Source organism: Amblyomma americanum, chromosome 11 (assembly GCF_052857255.1).
Source record: "Amblyomma americanum isolate KBUSLIRL-KWMA chromosome 11, ASM5285725v1, whole genome shotgun sequence".
Taxonomy (NCBI): Eukaryota; Metazoa; Arthropoda; class Arachnida; order Ixodida; family Ixodidae; genus Amblyomma; species Amblyomma americanum.
Window position 1 is genome coordinate 43,967,726 of NC_135507.1, and position 18,826 is coordinate 43,986,551.

General features: G+C 48.1%; 2 protein-coding genes and 1 long non-coding RNA gene across 4 annotated transcripts in view; 1 reads left to right on the forward strand and 2 right to left on the reverse strand.

Annotated features, from left to right (window-relative positions):
• LOC144111182 (DNA polymerase eta-like) overlaps positions 1–698 on the reverse strand; it is a 42,613-nt gene extending 41,915 nt beyond the window's left edge. The window contains exon 1 of the mRNA XM_077644357.1: positions 552–698. Within this exon, the coding sequence (XP_077500483.1) occupies positions 552–579 (28 nt within the window). The 5' untranslated portion in view covers positions 580–698. The remainder of the gene's footprint in view (positions 1–551) is intronic.
• A 2,642-nt stretch (positions 699–3,340) lies between these two features.
• Positions 3,341–4,723, forward strand: LOC144110665 (uncharacterized). The gene is made up of 3 exons (XR_013309893.1): positions 3,341–3,503; positions 3,575–3,754; positions 4,633–4,723. It is a non-coding gene; the product is annotated as an uncharacterized LOC144110665 (long non-coding RNA).
• Positions 4,724–13,143: 8,420 nt separating this feature from the next.
• Positions 13,144–18,826, reverse strand: part of LOC144109939 (carbonic anhydrase 5B, mitochondrial-like) — a 37,363-nt gene continuing 31,680 nt past the window's right edge. For both annotated transcript variants that reach the window (XM_077642712.1, XM_077642710.1), the window contains one exon: positions 13,144–13,254. In XM_077642712.1, coding sequence (XP_077498838.1) covers positions 13,150–13,254 — 105 coding nt within the window. In that variant the 3' untranslated portion in view covers positions 13,144–13,149. The remainder of the gene's footprint in view (positions 13,255–18,826) is intronic.

An 18,826-nucleotide genomic window follows, 5' to 3' on the forward strand; every position in this document is an offset into this window, starting at 1 on the left:
CCGGCCCCTTTCCAAATGATATGGGAGCTTCCGGCTTCGAACCACTTGGAACTTTCCATACATTCGAAACCGAGAATTTTCTGACCTCGAAAAGTCTGAAGTACAGTCGGTGAAACGCTACGAGTACATGGGCTCGCGATCATGTGACAGTATGTAGTACACAAGCCGAACATCTAAGCATATTAGGTAATATTTCCACCGCTACTAGCGGCCATGTGCAAAGCGAAATGTTTAGGTGACAGCAAACGTTGGCGCGGAGAAACACGTACAAATCGCATTGAGGGCTGATAAACGTGTGCATCTCTGTTCGTTTTGTTCAAGCAAATTTCTCCAGCGTTAAGCAACGAACAGGCTCCGTTTGAGTGACATTAAATGATATGAAAAACGTCGGACCCTTGACGATGCGCGCTGAGATGATTGTGAGAAAATCATGAACACACGATCTCTGAAGAACGCGCGAAACTGTTAGCACGATCGAATGTAAGCGCGCGAGTGTTTGGCGCTCGCTGGCAAATATCACACAGTTTAGGTGGAACATCGGTTTGCCCTACCTTGGAACAAGAATGTCAGCCTTCTCATCGGCTAGGGCATGCTTGTAGAGGCCACCGACATGCTCTTGAGTCAGTGGCGAACTGAAACTCGAACAGCGACCGCTACACCTGCTACGCGTGCTGTTCGCGCGCTGCGCGTTACAGCATGTTTTGCACACTGTTGCCGACGCCCGAACAGTTTTCTACTAAAAGAGCTTCCAATCGTTTTGAAACTGTGCCACTATATATTTACAAAACTGTCGTTTAGAAAATGATGCTTCAAAAAAATAAATTTACTGTTAGCGAAACAATAGGCACAGATTAAGACGTGGTTTGTCGGATTAGCTACAAGCTTGTCATCCCGCTGCGCCAAGAGAAGCGTTTGCGGGTCGGTAGGCTGGAAACGCCGATTGGTCGCTGGGATGCGTGTCTGCGGACGCATGGCGTGACGTTTTTTTCGCTTCGCCCTCGTTCTCGCTTGAACGACTTAGCAAAACCCGGACAGGCAGGAAAATTATGGAATGGGTGGGGGTACAGCCTGACAGCAAAATAGAAGGCAAGGTAGATATACCTCTCGACATCAGGTCCAAAATAAAAATTCCTCCCATACCGAAAAACATGCACCCTCAGTTCAACAAAGATAGACGAAAACGTAGGGCCAAGGCTATCGCAAAAAAGTTCGGAGAGCTGCCTGCTGAGGATGTAGCATACGTAGACGCTGCTGGGGGTCTGGAGGGGGCTGCGGTTTCGGCCGTTGTAGACGGTCAGGGAAAACCCCTGATCACAGCCTCAGTCAGAACCCAGAACACGGAAACTGCTGAAGAAGTGGCGGTGGCGCCCGCCCTGGCAGGATCTAATGCAGGGTACATTCTTTGCGATAGTAAATCGACTGTCAGAAATTTTAGTAAGGGCTTGGTCTCTTGGGAAGCCAAACGCATTCTGGAAAGCATGCCAAAACATAGGTCTGCTGCACTATTCTGGATACCAGCACATGAAGAAATAGCTGGTAACGAGGCCGCTCACCTGCTAGCCCGAGTAACCTACATCCGGGCAGCAGCGGAGCAACCGGTCTGCACAAATCTTAAGGATGCCCCAATCACGTACAAGGAAATTACGGATGGTTTCAAATTAGGAAGAAGAATATACCCTCCTCCAGACGTATCCCTTACTCACAAAGAGGCGTTTATCTGGAGGAGGATCCAAGCAGGGGTATACATATCGCCAGTCAAAATTGCTAAGAACCCAGGTGACGAAAAATGTATCGACTGTGGGGAAAGGGGTACACTAAACCACATTACTTGGGAATGTCTTAGCTCACCAGGGGCTAAGGAAGAAATAAATAGTTTTGAAGCCTGGGAGGCGCTGCTGCGGAGCGAGGACCCCAACGCGCAGCGCAAAGCCACCCGCGTGGCGGCCGAGGCCGTGAAGCATCAGCTACACCGTCCTCAGCCGACGACCTCTTCTCCTAATCGGGCTTAGGCTTCGGCCGAGCCTGAGAGGGGGTAGGGAGACCACCATCTGCCGGAAATAAAGTTTTTCTGAACTGAACTGAACTGAACTGAAACGGATGGATGGGTGGATGGAAGGTAGGAGCATCCCCTTTGAAACGGGGCAGTTGTTGTTGCCGCTATGGTCAGTTTTTTTTCTCCTTTATTTTTGTTTACTCTGCTGTAAGCTGTTAATACAATTCGCCATTTCCTTTAAAAAAAGGTCTTCCTACACTTTAAAACTTACGTCACCTCTCTCTGCTTTTGTGCCACCAATTGTCCATTATTTACATGACTATTGTTATCTCTAAACCCTAAGGCCTCAGGAAGAGGGACTGTGCCTGCATCGACATCGGGATGGATACCATCGCATTTTAGGATAAGGTGCTCTATTGTTTCTACAGATTTACCACACACAGCACATGTGTCATCTTCTTCGTTAAATTTTTTTCTGTAGCTGTGCGTTCTAAGACACCCTGACCTAGCTTCAAAGAGGAGGGCACTGCCCCTTGAGTTATCATAAAACGTTTCCTACCTGATCTGCCTTTTCCAGCATCGATATAGTTCTACACTATGCTTCTTTTCCATTGAATCTATCCAATTTTTACCTTCGACGTCTTTAACCTGTCGTTTAATGCTCTTTCTTTCTCCTTCCTCGTCTCTGGCAAACTTACTGGCCAGCTTTCTAGTTCGTTTCCGCCACTGTGTGTCAACGCTCTTTCTGTACAGGTATTTAAATACCTTAGCTGCCCACCTGTTATCATCCAATTTCCTCAGGCGTTCTTCGTATAGTACTTTACTCTGAGCTTCCCGTGCTTCGAACGTTGCCCAGCCCATATACCCCTGTACTGCCTCGTTTGTGGTTTTCCCGTGGGCACCTAGTGCTAATCTTCCGACAGTTCTCCGATTTACTTCTAATCGCGACTGAACTGCAGCCCTTAAGCATAGAACCGCATTCCCGAAAGTAAGCCCCGGCACCATTATTCCTTTCCAAATACCTCTGAGGACGTCATACCTGTTGTACCCCACAATGCCCTATGTTTCATTATCCCGGCATCTCTTCGCCCTTTTGCTATGAGAGACTGTTCGTGCTTTTCCGTGTACATATGCCCGTTGTTTATCCATACCCCGAGATATTTGTATTCGGCCACTCGGGGTATTTCATGGCCTTGTAATGTATGCTCCTGAACAGTTGTGCCGTTGAAAACCATCTGTTCCGGATGTGGAGTCGCCGCGCCTCTCTCGGCCTGTCCCTAGAGGGCCTAGGGAATCGCTAGGGCCGGCCGGCCGTCCGCCGCGCGTGCGTGGTGCGCGGGCAGCCTTGGCGGCGCCGCGCACGTTTCTGGAGCTGTCCAGGTATGGCTTTTTTTGCGTGGTGCGCTCGTCGGCGAAAGCCAGCTGAAATTTCTGTACAGTTATCGCTTCCGCGACATTGCGACGACCCCCAAAAGGCGCTGACCAGCGAGAAATGGCCAGCGACAAAAAGGTACGCCTTCTATCTCAAATTTCGCTTCGTGAAGTGCTGTACCGCTTATCTACATGCCTTGCGCATTCCAGGACCTCGTTTTGCTGCTGCAGGAGCACGTGGCTAGTGTCGTGCTGGTGTTAAAAGTTTTGCAACGCCATTACGACGACCCACATAAGGTGCGGTTTGAGGACCGCCGGCATCGCCAGCTGAACCACCGTCGGACAGCCACGATGAAGCGCTTGTCGGGCGTGCACGTTCTTAACCCCGAGGTAAGGGTTGATCAACGTTTTCGAAGTTTTCTCGTGCAGAACTCTCCAAATTGCTGCGCTTGTAACGTAACTTTTTTTGCAGCATCGTTTCCTGGATGCTTCTGGAAAGCCGATGCTGTCCTTATTTGCCGCGGACCGATACCACGTGGCGAGAGGTCGGGGCATCGACCCCAGTGCGCCTTTGTTCCTTTGCAGTGGCAAGTCCAGGGTAAAAGTGGCCACGATAATTCTGCCACTACAATTTGCCCTTTGACTCGCGCATTGTGGAACTCGCGCCTGACCTAAGTATCCAGCATTCACCCAGTGCAGTGCAGCTTTAATTCCTTAGAGACTTCTCGCGCTTGGTCGAAATATATGGCAGCCGTGAAAATTTACATATTATACCTCGCTACAGCATTATCCCAGCGCAGCGCGCCTTTGTTTCTTTGCGTTGGCAAGCGTTAGAAGCGCGCGCCGTCTCGCGCTTTGTCCAAGTCGGCTCTAAAAAACGCGCTAGGCCTCGTTGCCTAATTGACAAAGTGCACGGCTTTGTTCCTTTTAATAGCAAGCCTCTGCCACTACAGTCGGCGGCCTTAATTTTTATGATCGCTGTCAGCTTCAACAGCAAGTCCAAGAAAAGTTATGACGATCGCGCGGTGTGGAAATCGGCGGTAGAGACAAAAAACTCGTGCTTGTAGCTGCAGACTTACCCAGCTCCAGTGCGCCTTTGTTTATTTCCGTAGCGACTACTCGCGCTTTGTACAAATCGACGCCAGCCGTGAAAATTTACATATTATACCTCGCTACATCATTAGCCCAGCGCAGCGCGCCTTCGTTTCTTTGCGTTCTAACTTGTTTGCAGCACACCTTTGTTTGCTCGTTACTTCTGTTCTTTTCAGTCGTTTCCTGAATCCGTCCAAAGAGCCGGGCTAGGTGGATGATTGTTCGCCGTCAGTGGAACCACATGGCGATCGCACTGCATACAGCACGACTTTGGTCCCTGTGTTTTTTAAATAAAAACATCAGATGTCGAAGGTCATGGTCGTGTCTGAGGATTGCTTCGACAGCTGCGGCAAAACCATGGGGACCGCACACGCTGTGTTGTCGCTGCCAAGTGAAGATGCACAAAACGGCTGTCAAACTTAATAAAGGCCCTTCTCGGGGCCGCCTCAGTGTTTCCTGGCAGATCACACGCTTTCCACCCTGTGCACGTGCTCTCCTCATTTCCAATTAAATAGGTCCTTCAAGCCCTGCAGAAGGCTTGAATTAGGAACTGCTAATATCAAGATGGTACTTGAGAAACAATAGCGGCTACAATGACAGATGAAGAGGGGCTGGAGTTACACGCAAATAAAAAAGGTTGGAGGTACCCAGATAACAAGCTGAAATGGTTTTGGACGGAACTCCTAGTTATTCGATATAAAAGACTCAAATAATGCATATTCAACGTTTGTAAAGGTTTTTGTAGAAATATACTCTAAGCAATTCCCTTCAAGAACATTAAGCAGTCTAAACAAATAAGGAAACCATGGATCACGCCAGAGCCCAAAAGAATAAAAAAGCGCAAAAACAAGTTGTACCATGCCTTTTTAAATAATCGCTCTCTCTAATCTTATTAAAAAAAACAAGAAATAATCTAAATGCTGAGCTTAGGCGTGCTAAGATTGTGTATCATCAAAAACTTCTCTGATGGTAGAATGAAAAATTCAGACGCTGTGGGGAAAGTTGTAAATAACTTGTTACGTCGCAATACGAAAAATGCGCCAGCTCAACGAATAATCTTAAGGGCTCTGAATTATCCGGTCAGGCTCTCGCTGGCCATTTAAACAGCAATTTTTTAACTACCCATTTACCTATGATGGTCTATTAGTTCCTTCTTCTTGTAGCCCTTCCGAAAGCTTTTTCCTTGAGCCCACCAATGAGAGCGAAGTATGTACAACATTTATGAATTTAAATAATATCAAAGCCTTAGATGTTGACAATATTCAGATAAAACCAGTCAAATATGTACTATCTTTATTGCACCTATGCTTGCATGCATCTTCAATTTGGTAATTGAAACGGGAGTTTACCCGGAAGAAATGAAGGAAGCAAGAGTAACAGTTGTGTTTAAAGGGGGAGAAAAATATGTAATGCCCAATTATAGACCAATATCTGTGGTTCGAGTATTTTTAAAGGGCTTGGAAAAAGTAATCTTTTCCCGTCTAGTGAACTTTTATAATGCGAAACAAATCCTGTCTGAGGCTCAATTCGGCTTCCGAAGGAGCAAGTCGACGGAAATAGCTTTGTTATCACTTAAAGAACACCAGGTGGTCAAAATTTCCGGAGCCCTTCACTACGGTGTCCCTCATTGCCCGAGTCGATTTGGGACGTTAAACCCCCATAAGCCTTAACCTTTCAGCAAATAACTGTCACCATTTCATTAAATAACCGTGCCATACCTTCTCTGGTTCTTCGGCCTACACATAGAGGAGGTGAGTGGCTGTTTGAGGAGTCATAATGAAAGCCTAAGCGGTCAAGTCGAGTCGCATGGCCAGCATTTCAGTGCTAATTTGTAAATCGCCTGTGTGTATACATGCAACAATTTTTTTTTCTTTCTGTGAAACGACCATTTCCTAGAGCAGGTTCATGGTAAAACTTCATTGCGATTTGCTGCTTGAAAATTCTTCCAAGTGTTTCAGGATTTTGGTGGTTTGTGGTGTCAGCGGCATGTAGTTGGTTGCAATTTCGTGAAGACAGCAAGGCTATTGGACAATCGGGCCTGCACTCGACCATTCGTTTTGGAAGCGGCCAGTTCCAAGCTGCATTTGAAGTGCCTGAGCTGACGTTCTACGCTGCCGGCACCACCGCGGCGCGAACTTCACAGAACTAGTGCAGAGAGTGCAGCGAAATCAAAGAAACCTATCATGACCAATCTTAACAAAGTTGTAGTTTGGGCTTGTTCGTATAGCATATTAGAAGACAGCGCAGCACAACGGGACAAAGAAAAGGAGCACACAGGGCGAGCGCTTATCTTGTGTGCTCCTTTTCTCTGTCGCATTGTGCTGCACCATGTCTTCTTCTAATATCACCACAATGACCTGTCACGCATTGCAACAGTGCCTTGTGAGCTTTATGCACCCCAGAAGCTTCCAAACTGTCAAAGGACATCAAGCACGTAGCCCACAATGTTCATCTCTTTAAGGGTTCTTCATGCGATCAGCTGTAAAAAGGTCTTAAGCTTAGAGGCCTTAAAATTATGTTTGCTTCTCCAGTTACCTCATGCGCTCCATTCTAGTTGGCTACCTGGGTCCAAGCACCTTTCCCACGTAAACCGATGCTCGGCGCAGGTGGCACAACACTCATTTTAAAATTCTCACAGAAGGTTGAGGGCGCACCTTGTGGCGCCTTTGAGCCTTTGCTGCCTCAGCTTTTTAACGTCCCATTTGTTCAGCCTCTGCGCCAGCAAGACAACGCCGGACTCGTAGCAGGAATCGGGAAGGTCCGTGTATACCACAAAACTGCCAGTCAGTTTTTAAAGCCCTGTTTTCTGAAATAAATATAAATTTTAAAAAACATCTCTCGCGCTGCAGACACTAAAGCGTAATCGCTTATCTCGCCGCAATTTTTGCACCTGTAGCGAAAGCGAATTGTAACAGCAGCACACAATTGTAAAGTGCAGCATTAAGTCAACACTCTACAGACTTTCCCAGCCGCGGGGCCACAAAAAATCGGACCGCGTACAAAACTCATCGCACAAACGGTTAGTTCAACTGGACTGTTGTCAAAATTTTCCCGCCTTTTTCGGGAGCACGCAGAAGCTGGTAATTATGCGTGTTTTACATGACCATGAGTTACGCTGGGCTGGGTTGACAAAAGATATAAAACACGCGCAGCGCAAGCTCCTTTCTGTTTAACTGCACAGAGCTTTTGAGCAGAACTTACGAAAAAACAGATGAGTCTTTCCCTCCGGGCCTTTGGGTCCACTGCCGGGCAAGCGGGCTCAGCGCTAGTCCTGGGTTATCTGCTAACACAAAATATTCGGGCGCAAGGAAGTTGACAACGGAATGCCGAGTGTCAGATAACGGGCAATCACTCAGTATGTGCATACCAAAGGATAGCAAGAACAAATCACTCATGTGCAACACGATCGCACGCTCCTCACGCCGACCGGCCATAGTGCTACTGAAAGCAATGCTCGGCTCGGCTCAAACAGCAAAAAAATTGCCGGACGTGACGTCTTTTTTTCAAACCGGATGCGACGTAATGGGTTGAAATAACGCTTGCGTTATTTCGACCTGGTTGTAGCAGTCATTGCCGGAAGGATCCCGCTCACGGAGCCAGAGCCGGGGCCGGAACCGCAGCCGGGGCGGACCCAGGGACGAGTCTTTTCCACCCCTTGGAGGGCAAAACAACAAGCAAGGGCAGCCAAAACAACAGCAGCAGCAGCAGCAAAGCAAGGACGGAGTCAAGGTGAGCTGGCGAGCGTGCCTTCCCAAATCACTTTTACCGCAATTTGGGCAAACTAGCAACGAAAACAAAAAAAAGGTTAGGAAATCAAAAAGCTCAGGAAAGAACTAGAACCCATCAGAGAGGAAAATAGACAACTAAAGGAAAAGATAAGGGAGCTCATTAGTGAGCTACAGGCTCTTAGGGCAGCCAGTCCCCCGCGGGCACCACCACCACCACGGAGCCCAACACCCTCACCACCAATAGTAGGCAATAGCTTTGAAGAACAGATGAAAAGTTTATGCAGAGCATGCAGACACAAATGCAAGCCATGCAGACGCAAATGCAAGGCGTGCAGAGTATACAGGCACAGCAACAACAAGAAAATCAATACTTCCGCAGCTTTTTCAAAAGCCAGAACACGTAAAAAATCACTAACGAAGCCAGGGACAGGCTCTTTAATGAAAGAAGACTCGGAACCGAAAACCAAAGTAACAACAACAACAGCACATCACCATGGCAGGACACAGCACACTAAGCATCTGGCAGTGGAATTGCAGGGGCTACCGGCTTAAGCAGGGACACCTGCAACAGTTTATCCACACACAGGGAACACCACCAGACATAATAATGTTACAGGAAACCAACACAATACCAACACTAAAAGAATATCAATGTCAGGAGAGCGGACGCACAGCGACCCTAATTAACAAAAACCTAGTTACCATAGCACAGATGAAATTGGAGACACGGGAATTGAGCACGTAATTATGGAAGTCATACCCAAAAGGAAACACAAAGAGAAAAGCACCTTCATAGTAAATATATAGTCCACCCAAGCAGAAAAGGGGCAATTTTAGCAAACTTTTCGCTAAAGCGGGCAACCTAGCTAAGTCAAACACTCCTCATAGCCGGGGGCTTCAAAGCGAGGGACCCTAGCTGGGGCTACCAGAAAGGCGAGAAAAAGGGGCAACTAATATGCGTTGCAGCAGAAAATACAAACTGCACTCTGCTAACGGACGAAAATCAGCCAACGCGACTAGGCCACAGCGTTAGCCCCGACACCTGTCCAGACCTAACCTTTGTTAGGGGAGTGCGGCAGGCCGAGTGGGAGAACCTGCTGGAAAACCTAGGAAGCGACCACTACGTGCTAACAGTAACGCTGGAGGCTGAAAACATAAAAAAGGAAGATAGGAACAGCCCACATTACGGACTGGGACGCCTTCCGAAGCAATAGCAGACAGCTACAGGGCGAAATTAATAGAGTGGAGCACGGAACTCAAATACAGGAGCAACATACGCAGGAAATTGACAGAACAGAAGCTACACCGGAAGTGGACCCACGGCTACTCAGGCTATGGGAGGCAAGACGCGGGCCCACGAAAAGGTGGTAGCGACAGAAACTCAACAGGAAGCTGCAAAATAAGATCGCGGAGATTACACAAAAAGCGGAGGAGTACGCGACACAGCTGTCAGGCAAGGGTGGGAGCAATTCAGCGACTCGCTGAACGGCAAGCTCAGCGCTGCCAAAACATGGCGCATACTCAAAGCCCTCATAGACCCAACCAAGACAAAAGTAGAAGGCGGCAAAGCCATACAAAGATTAATTCACCAATTCGATGGAACGGACGAAGAGATCCTCGCGGCGGTCAAAAAGAAGTACTACGGCACTGACAAGCCAAAGGGATATAAGGAAGAATATAAAGGGAAGGAAAACCCGCACCTCTACAGACCAATAACGAAGGAAGAAGTATACGCAGCAATCAGGGCCGTGACTAAAAACACGGCAGCCGGAGCAGACAAGATTAAAAACTCCCTAATTCGCAACCTCAGCGACGAAGCGGTAGTCCAACTCACGGACTACCTCAACGCGCCGTGGCTAGCGGGAACGGGGCCCAAAGCATGGAAACACGCGGAGGTGGTAATGATACCCAAACCCGGCAAGAAGCTACAAATAGAGAGCCTGCGGCCCATCTCACTAACGTTGTGCCTGGGCAAGCTCTACGAAAGGGTAATCACGAATAGAATACAACAGTACCTCGAAGACGAAGAGCTGTACCCGCACAGCATGTTCGGCTTCAGAACGAACCTGTCGACGCAGGATATCCTATTGCAAATCGAGGAGGAGGTAATCGATACCATCCACAAGACAGGAGAGATCATCATAATGGCACTAGACATCAAGGGCGCGTTCGATAACGTCAGCCACAGCGCCATCATGGAGGGACTAACCATCGCCCACTGCGGCAAAAGAGTACACGACTACGTGAGGGCATTCCTGTCGAACCGCACGGCAACGGTGGGACTGGGAGACCTGCGGAGCGATGTCTTTGAAACGCCAAACAAAGGCACTCCGCAGGGATCCGTAATCTCACCGGTCCTCTTCAACATAGCCATAATCGGACTAGCTCGCGAGCTGAGCCGAATCGAGGGAATCCAGCATGCTATGTATGCGGATGATATCACGATTTGGATACACCACGGATCGCTCGGCCAGAAAGAAGAACTAATCCAGCAAGCGGCGACATGCGTCGAACGATATGTCAGAGAGAGAGAGAGAGGACTCGCATGCTCTACCGAGAAATCGGAGGTCCTGCGCGTCGGCAAAAAGCCATCCAAGGAGACGGTCGAAATACGGATAGAAGGGCAAGTTCTCCCAGAACGCAGCATGATAAGGGTCCTAGGAATGTGGATCCCATGCGGCAGGAGGCGCAGCCACACCCTAAGCCTCCTCCAACAATCAACGCAGCAAGTCAGCAGAATGATTACCAGGGTATCGCAGAGAAGGCAAGGCATGAAGGAAAGCGACACAATCAAGTTGGTCAAGAGCCTAGTGGTCAGCCGCATCACATACTCGCTTCCCTACCACAACATGACAACATGAAAAAGAACAAGCAGACACACTCATCAGAATGGCATTCAAGACTGCGCTGAACCTGCCAAGGAATACGTCGAACGAAAAACTGCTAAAGCTGGGAACCCACAGCACCTTCGAAGAACTGAAAGAAGCGCAACTCGATGCACAGCTGTATAGGCTCCAGCAGTCGACCACCGGCCGAGCGCTCCTCCTAAGGTTGGGATACATCAGTAACGAAACAGAGAATAGGGAAGCGAGCATCCCCGATTACATTCGCCTAACCATCAGGGTGTGCCCCCTACCTAGGAACATGGACCCAAACTTGCACGCGGCAAGGCGAGCCGCAAGGGCAGAATAAGCACCCCGCGAATGACAAAAATGTAGTATATACGGATGCGGCCCTACATTCGTGGAACAGAAACTCTTAAGAACACAGAGTTGCGTCAGTGGCGGTGAACCACAAAGGTGACATGATCACTTGCGCAACACTGAGAGGTTGAAGGGTATCCGAGGGGGAAGAAGCCGCCGTAGCTCTAGCGGTAGCGGAAGGGTACCGTAGGAACGAGTCGCTCACAATTATCACGGACTCAAAAACGGCATGCAGACACTACACCGCAGGTAGAGTCAGCAAAAGCAGGGCCCCCGAGCACACGAATACAACATAAGATTTTCTGGGTACCGGGGCACGCCGGAGTGAAGGGGAAGAAGGCCGATGATCTAGCTCGCGAGCTTACTAACCGAGCGGATACATCAACGGACTCTGAACCCACCACGACGGTGGAGACAACGTTCGCGGAGATACTGAATTACCACAGAGGCAGGAGAATCACGTATCCCCCGCCACACCCACTCTTAACACAGCACGAAGCAGTCGGCTGGCGAAGACTGCAGACAGGAACCTTCCACAACTTGCACACTGCACAAAATGCATCCGAACCAATACGCGGACACATGCACATGTTGCGGGGCAACCCCCACGTTATACTACATCAAATGAGAGTGCAAGAACAACTTCTCCTTCCATAAGTTAAAAGAGCCCAATGCGGAACAGTGGGAGGGCCTGCTCACCAACAGCGAGCTGTCGGCCCAAAGAGGACTAGTGCAGCACGCATGCGAGGTGGCACGGCACAGTGGGGCCCTGGAACAAGGGAACCAACCACCGGATCAACCGGGGCTTCAGCCCAAGGGATGAAGACATCCGGAAGCCGCTAACACCTCTGCTTAATACAGCAATAAAAGTTTTTTCCTCCTGTTCCCGCTGGCTGCGAATCGCAGTGAACTTGTGGAAAACTATAATAATAATAATAATTGGTTTTTGGTGGAAAGGAAATGGCGCAGTATCTGTCTCATATATCGTTGGACACCTGAACCGCGCCGTAAGGGAAGGGATAAAGGAGGGAGTGAAAGAAGAGAGGAACAAATAGGTCCGTAGTGGAGAGCTCCGGAATAATTTCGACCACCTGGGGATCTTTAGCGTGCACTGACATCGCACAGCACACGGGCGCCGTGCGATGTCAGTGCACGTTAAAACTATGCCGCTTACCTTTTGTGCCATCAGATGGAGGCAGATTATTGCATTGATATTTGCATCCAGCTGATGAGAGGATGGCAGTCAGTTACTTTTAGGTGCTGTGCATCATATGGTCCAATGGCATGCCCCAGGGGGTTCGCATGGATTCCTATCTAGTTTGGGTACACTGACAGGCTTTTGTTGTACTCTCGCAACGTGAGAGAGAGTGAGCACTCACTACCGCTGGCGCGGCTAGGAGCAGGGTTAAGCAGGAAACTGAAGGTTCCGAAAATGCCGGCTACAGCGATCATTTGGCACTTTTGTTAGCGACAGCTACATTACGGTAGCATTTCGAGCCTTGAGCGTGGCGGCACCATGGCGGTGGCGCGGCGGTTGGTCACGTGGCCAAGTTCCACTATGCCAGCTGTAGCTATCATGTCACTCCAGGTTTAACGAAAGCTAAACAACAGGCAACTTTTGTTCAGAGTTTGTATCAGATTCGCGACCGACGCAATAGGCCGAAACTTTAGCTAAAATCGCGGCACTCTGTATACTGAGCGAGACTGATTCACAGGGCGAGTAGCAAGCGTCTCAGACACTGGCATGGAGGCCAGCGAGGTTTTAATAAGTGTATTTTATCTCATACATCCTGAGCTTGTGTGTCTTGCGTCGCTTCTTCGGTGGCCGCAAGCCGGTGTCTGGTGCTTTTTCGCGAAGGGCCTCGAGCTGAAAATTAAAAACCACGTATAACTTGAGGCAATCACTATAAGGAGGCACACAACTACAAGGACATACTAGGGTTGTTGAGTGTTGAAGTTTTTGCTATACACATCGGTTGTTGATAGTGGGAACATGGTGTCAGCCAGTCCTTTTCCTAAGTGCGTGAATAATGGCCGGCCATTTCTTCTATAGTGTAAGTCTCCATCCAGCGCGTCATATGATGCTCTTCCCATTTCCTTGCGGACTGCCTGATGAGGTGCACCCAATGGTATTCGGCCAACACAAGTGGCATATTTTTACGCCAGACTGATCTGCCTCCAGGCACAAAGCAGGAATCAAATTAAGCCCTGGAGATAATTATTTACAAATACCTCTCCGCACTTTCATACTTCACCTTACAAGGACATCTCCCCTTGGCCTTTGCAAATTATATCCCGTTGGCCGCTTCTTTTTATTTACAAATACCTCTCCGCATTTTCATACTTCACCTTAGAAGGACATCTCCCCTTGGCCGTTGCAAATTATATCCCGTTAGCCTCTTCTTACGTCATTACGCTGCATTCGTACGAAAGGCTACAGTCTATAATAATTTCTTGCAGCTATCCTCGCCTATTATAAACAGCAACGGTGATAAAGGACGAACCTGCCTAAAACTAACTAAAATCCTGCCATGTTTTTCAGAGATAAATGCAGCTCCTAATACCTATATTTTGTTTTGGAGCGAAGCGCCACTTTTCGCATGCAGAGCTGAAGGCGAGATCTGTTCCTGGAATGACCTAGAGTGGGAGGCGCACCGTCGCCACTGCTGCACGCCTCGCAGTCACACCCGCCGCTGCGCCGAACGTCGACACGCGCTACACGCAGCTACTTATGCAGAGCGAAAGTGGGTCGGTATTGTTGCGATAGGTATACATTATGGTAGCATTTCGAGCCTTCAGCGTGGCGGCGCCGCCACGCGGTCACGTGGTTGGTCACGTGGTGCGGAGCAGCTGCCAACGGCGCCGTGGCTGATCACGTGGTTCGTCGCGTGACCAAGTTCCATTCGGCCAGCTGTAGCTATCGCGTCACTCCCGCTTTAACCGAGGCTAAACCACCGCCAATTTATAGCCGGACAGGGAGGGCGAAGGCACGCGCAAGAACACAGCTTGCAAGCAACGAATCTTGTAGCGGGAGATCAATTTTGCACACATCAAAGGACGCGTTAATTTATATGGGTCTTTTTTTACACACCTCGGTTGAAAAGCAAAGAGCATGAAGTTTCACAGCACAAAATGACGAAAGTAAAAAAGAGTAACAAAGGAATTTTTGCACATTTTGTATCACAATGCGAGTGTTATTGTTCGTTTCTTGACGTAACTCAGTAGATAGACAAACCATTTTGCCATCCTGACTGGGGGCAGCTTTTTAAAACATTGTGGTAATAAAATAGCTTTTTCGTCACGATATTTATTGAGAATGGATTATAAGCGGGTATTTACTCGCTTCATGATATTATCTACAGCATACAAATATTGGTATAATTTTGTCCCTATATGTTATTTGATAATATCAGCTGCAAAAAATGAATTGCCCACAATCGAGCGATTTTACATCCTTTTGTTTGCATTCAAATGGTAACGTGTCCTTCTTACTTACTCCTCCTCGTTGAAGCGATTATAGCACGCCAGCTCATTCTAATAATAATATTAATAGGTTTTTTTTGGGAAAGGAAATGGCGCAGTATCTGTCTCATATATCGTTGGACACGTGAACCGTGCTGTAAGGGAAGGGATAAAGGAGGGAGTTAATGAAGAAAGGAAGAAAGATGTGCCGTAGTGGCGGGCTCCGGGATTATTTCGACCACCTGGGGATCTTTAACGTGCACCGACATTGCGAAGCACACGGGCGCCTTAGAGTTTTTCCTTCATAAAAACGCAGCCGACGCTGTCGGGTTCGAACCCAGGAACTCCGGATCAGTAGTCGAGCACTCTAACCACTGAGCCACCGCGGCGGGTGCCCATTCTAAGCAAAATCGCTTCGGCAGGTGGTGTCGAGAACAGCGCTACCATACTTTGCGAGGAAGAAGAAAACTACAATCTACAGTTAGTAGAGGCTGAATAAAGACGAGATTAAAATTGATCTGTGCCGGAAGAAAGCAAGCAATAATGATGGTAGCTGTTCAAGTGCAAAACACTAAAGGCCACAAAACTACCCATAAAATGCGAAGAATTATTCAAAGGGATGAAAAAAACTCAATTTAACAAGGAACACGAGGTGTATTACTGTACGGCAAGAGCAACAGAAGCTGAGACCATGACAAATTCTCGGATGAAAAACGCGGTATTGCAAGGAAGCAAGCGATTTAACTGAAGTAGGAGTTCTTATCGAAGCAATCATCCATATTGCCACTTCCGAGTCGCTGCCGGCTTTGAGGACATCGTAGATAAAGAAACCATTTGCCCTTTTGCCTATTGAAACGAATGCGCTATACGCCGCCCTTGAGTAGCCGCGTGATCAGGTCGAGCTAAGGTGTTCTGTTTCAAGGCAACCCACATGCGTCCACGTGTTGCAACAAAAGACTCACCGCAAGTGGAACTAACGTGCGTTTTTGGTGCTAGGCTGGCTGGATATCTAAAAAAGATACGGCTTTTTAAGAAAAATCATTCCTATAATGTTGTGGCTGTTTAAATCGTTTTATATTTTCTCACTAAGTAGTGTTAACGGCATCAGATATCCCATGCGACAATATTATGCTGAAAAGCAGCAACCACATTGTTTTTCTGTGAACTAAGGTTTGTATGGGTCCTTTTTTCCATACTGGGACGCACGAACGTTTTTTAGCGAAAAATAAAAATTGTAAATTAAGGTTTGAAACGCTATCAAGAAAGGACATTGCTTTTTTGGATGCAGAGTGCATTGGGATTTGTGAAATGTGCTAATCAGTTTTTAGATTTCCTCCCGTTGCAGTTGGTTTGTTTTTTATTTTCAAATATCTGCTTGCAGCTCGATAACCCTGCATATCCCGCATCCCCCCCTTGGCCTTGGTTTGCGCTGTGGATCCTTATGTGATATACCTACTAGCTCGAATCGTAACCCTCCTAACGTGGAGAAATTAAAACAAGTATTGTCGCGACTTTACTAGGGTGGCCCTAACTCTGGTTCGAACCGGCGGCCGCGTGACAAGATAAGCTTAGTCCACTTCCGTCCAGATATCTTTTGCGCTTCCATCTGTGCATGTCACGATAGGAAATTTTCTGAGCTTTTGATCAAGCTTTCACCTACGTGGCGTCGCTGTCCGCCTGCAGATACCTGCTTGTTAAACTGCCAGAAGTTTGTTTTATATCTTAATTCTTGACCAGTTTACGCGCAGTGTTTGCTCCTGCACACTACTTTAGTTTCAGAAATCTCTTTACTGTATACGAAAGGGGGGGGGGGTGGTCTGAGAAGTTCCTGGCTTTGCCCTCTTTCATGTCAGGGTGAAAGATTAATTTGGTACCATAAAAAAACATATCTCTTTATATAACTGTGCAAGTGTAAGATGTTTCCGGTTTTTATAACTTTTATTAATTTCTGCTAGAACATGAGACGGCAGAGGAACAAGTAAGTTTCATGCCTGTGGAGTTACGGGTCGTCATGAAATTTTTGTTCCTGCAGGGAAAGTCTGCAAAGGACCTCCACAGTGAGATGTCACAAACACTAGGGGAGAGGTATCCTTCCTAAAGCACTGTCAGAAATTGCGTTGCTCGTTTCAAGACTGGGGATGTAACTATTGAGGATAAGGTCCGTAGCGGGCGCCCCACAACCTCAACAGCCCCGGCAACAAGCGATGCTGTCCGTTAGCTGGTTCTTGAGCATCAGCGAATATCCGCCAGAAAGATAGCCCAGATACTGAACATCTCCCGGGTGTGTGCTGGTGTTATTGTTACCAATATCCTAGACATGCGCAAGCTTTTAGCTAAGTGGGTGCCGAAATGTATGAACAGTGAACAGAAGGAGGCACGAGTTGAGGCATCCAGAACTGTTTTGACCCATTTTGATGCTACAAAGGACTTCATAGATATATTAGTGACTGAGGATCGAACATGGCTCCGCATTTCTGATCCCCAAACCAAGAAACAGTCAAGGGAATGGCACCCCAGGTGGTCCCCTCGATCGAAGAAATTCCGCGTCCAGAAAAAGTCATGGCGTCCATTTCAAGGCGAAAGCCTTTAATGGCTCACACTCCCGGTCGAGATACTGTCCGTCTGTTACATCGCCAACCGGAAGTCATGACAACGGAAGTGACGTCACATCTACACTTTGACCTTGCCGATTTGCACCAAAGTCAATGTCCAGTTTAATTCGACTACGACGAACACCATGGTGACCCCCAAATTTGGCTCGGGTCACCCCCGAAATATGAGCTTGGCCGATTTGGACCAAAATATATGTCCAGGCTAATTCGACTACGGCGAAAACCATGTTGACCCTCAAATCTGGCCCGGGTCAACCCCGAAATTCGACTACGTCGCGCACCATGGTGACCCCAAATTTGGCAGGAGTCATCCCCGAAATTTGACCTTGGCCAATTTGCACAAAAATCGATGCCAGGCCTAATAAGACTATGAAGAACTTCATGGTGACCCCCAAATTTGGCCCGGGTCACTCCCGAAATTTGACATTGGCTGATCTGCACCAAATCGATGTCCAGCCTAATTAGGCTACAGCGAACACCATGGTGACCCCAAAAATTTGGCCCGGGTCGCCCCCGAATTTGGCCTACCCACCCCCAAAATCAGCAACAGAAGCAGTCAAAGTGGTGCAAAAAGGCGACAAGCCGTACACACTACGCATGCGCAGTTCTCATAGTAACCGCTAACTCCGGCGCCAGGTGGCTCTACCGGGCACGCGGCAGCAAGTCTTTCGCCTCGCGCACTTTAGATCGCCTAAGTGCCCCTGAATTTTTCCTAGGACAAATATGGTGTTGTGGACTGCCTACCTCAGGGCTGTAGTATAAGCGGAGAGCGTTACGCCTACCTCCTCGACAAGCTTAAAGAGGCAATTAAGACGAAACGCCGGGGAAACCTGAACAAAGGAATCCTGTTGTGGCGGGACAATGCACCTGCGCACACGTCCAGAGTTGTGGCTGTCAAACAGAAAACCCTGGTTTTGCAATTGGTCCATCATCCCCCTATTCACCTGGCCTGGCCCCTTCTGACCATCATCTTTTTCCGAACTAGAAGAAACATCAAGGGTCGTCATTTCGATGAAATTGCTGACGTCAAACATGCTGCTCGAAGCTGGTGTTACGACCTGTCCCATAACTTTTTTTAAACGGAATAGAAAAGCTTAAAAACCATGTAACAAGTGCATCAGTTTTAAGGGGGAATATGTTGAATAAACGTGCGCTTTCAAAACTCTAGCCCTTTTCTTTCTGTGCTGTGCAATGTCAGTGCCCGTTTAAGATCCCCAGTTGGTCGAAATTATTCCGGAGCCCTTATCTGTGAACCTACCTTATCTGTGAAGACCGGCCTTAAATATAAAAGACATTAGCACCGATTGCAAAACTTACCGGAATACTTTTTTCGACAATCGTTAGCTGTCATAGAAGGCTTCACAG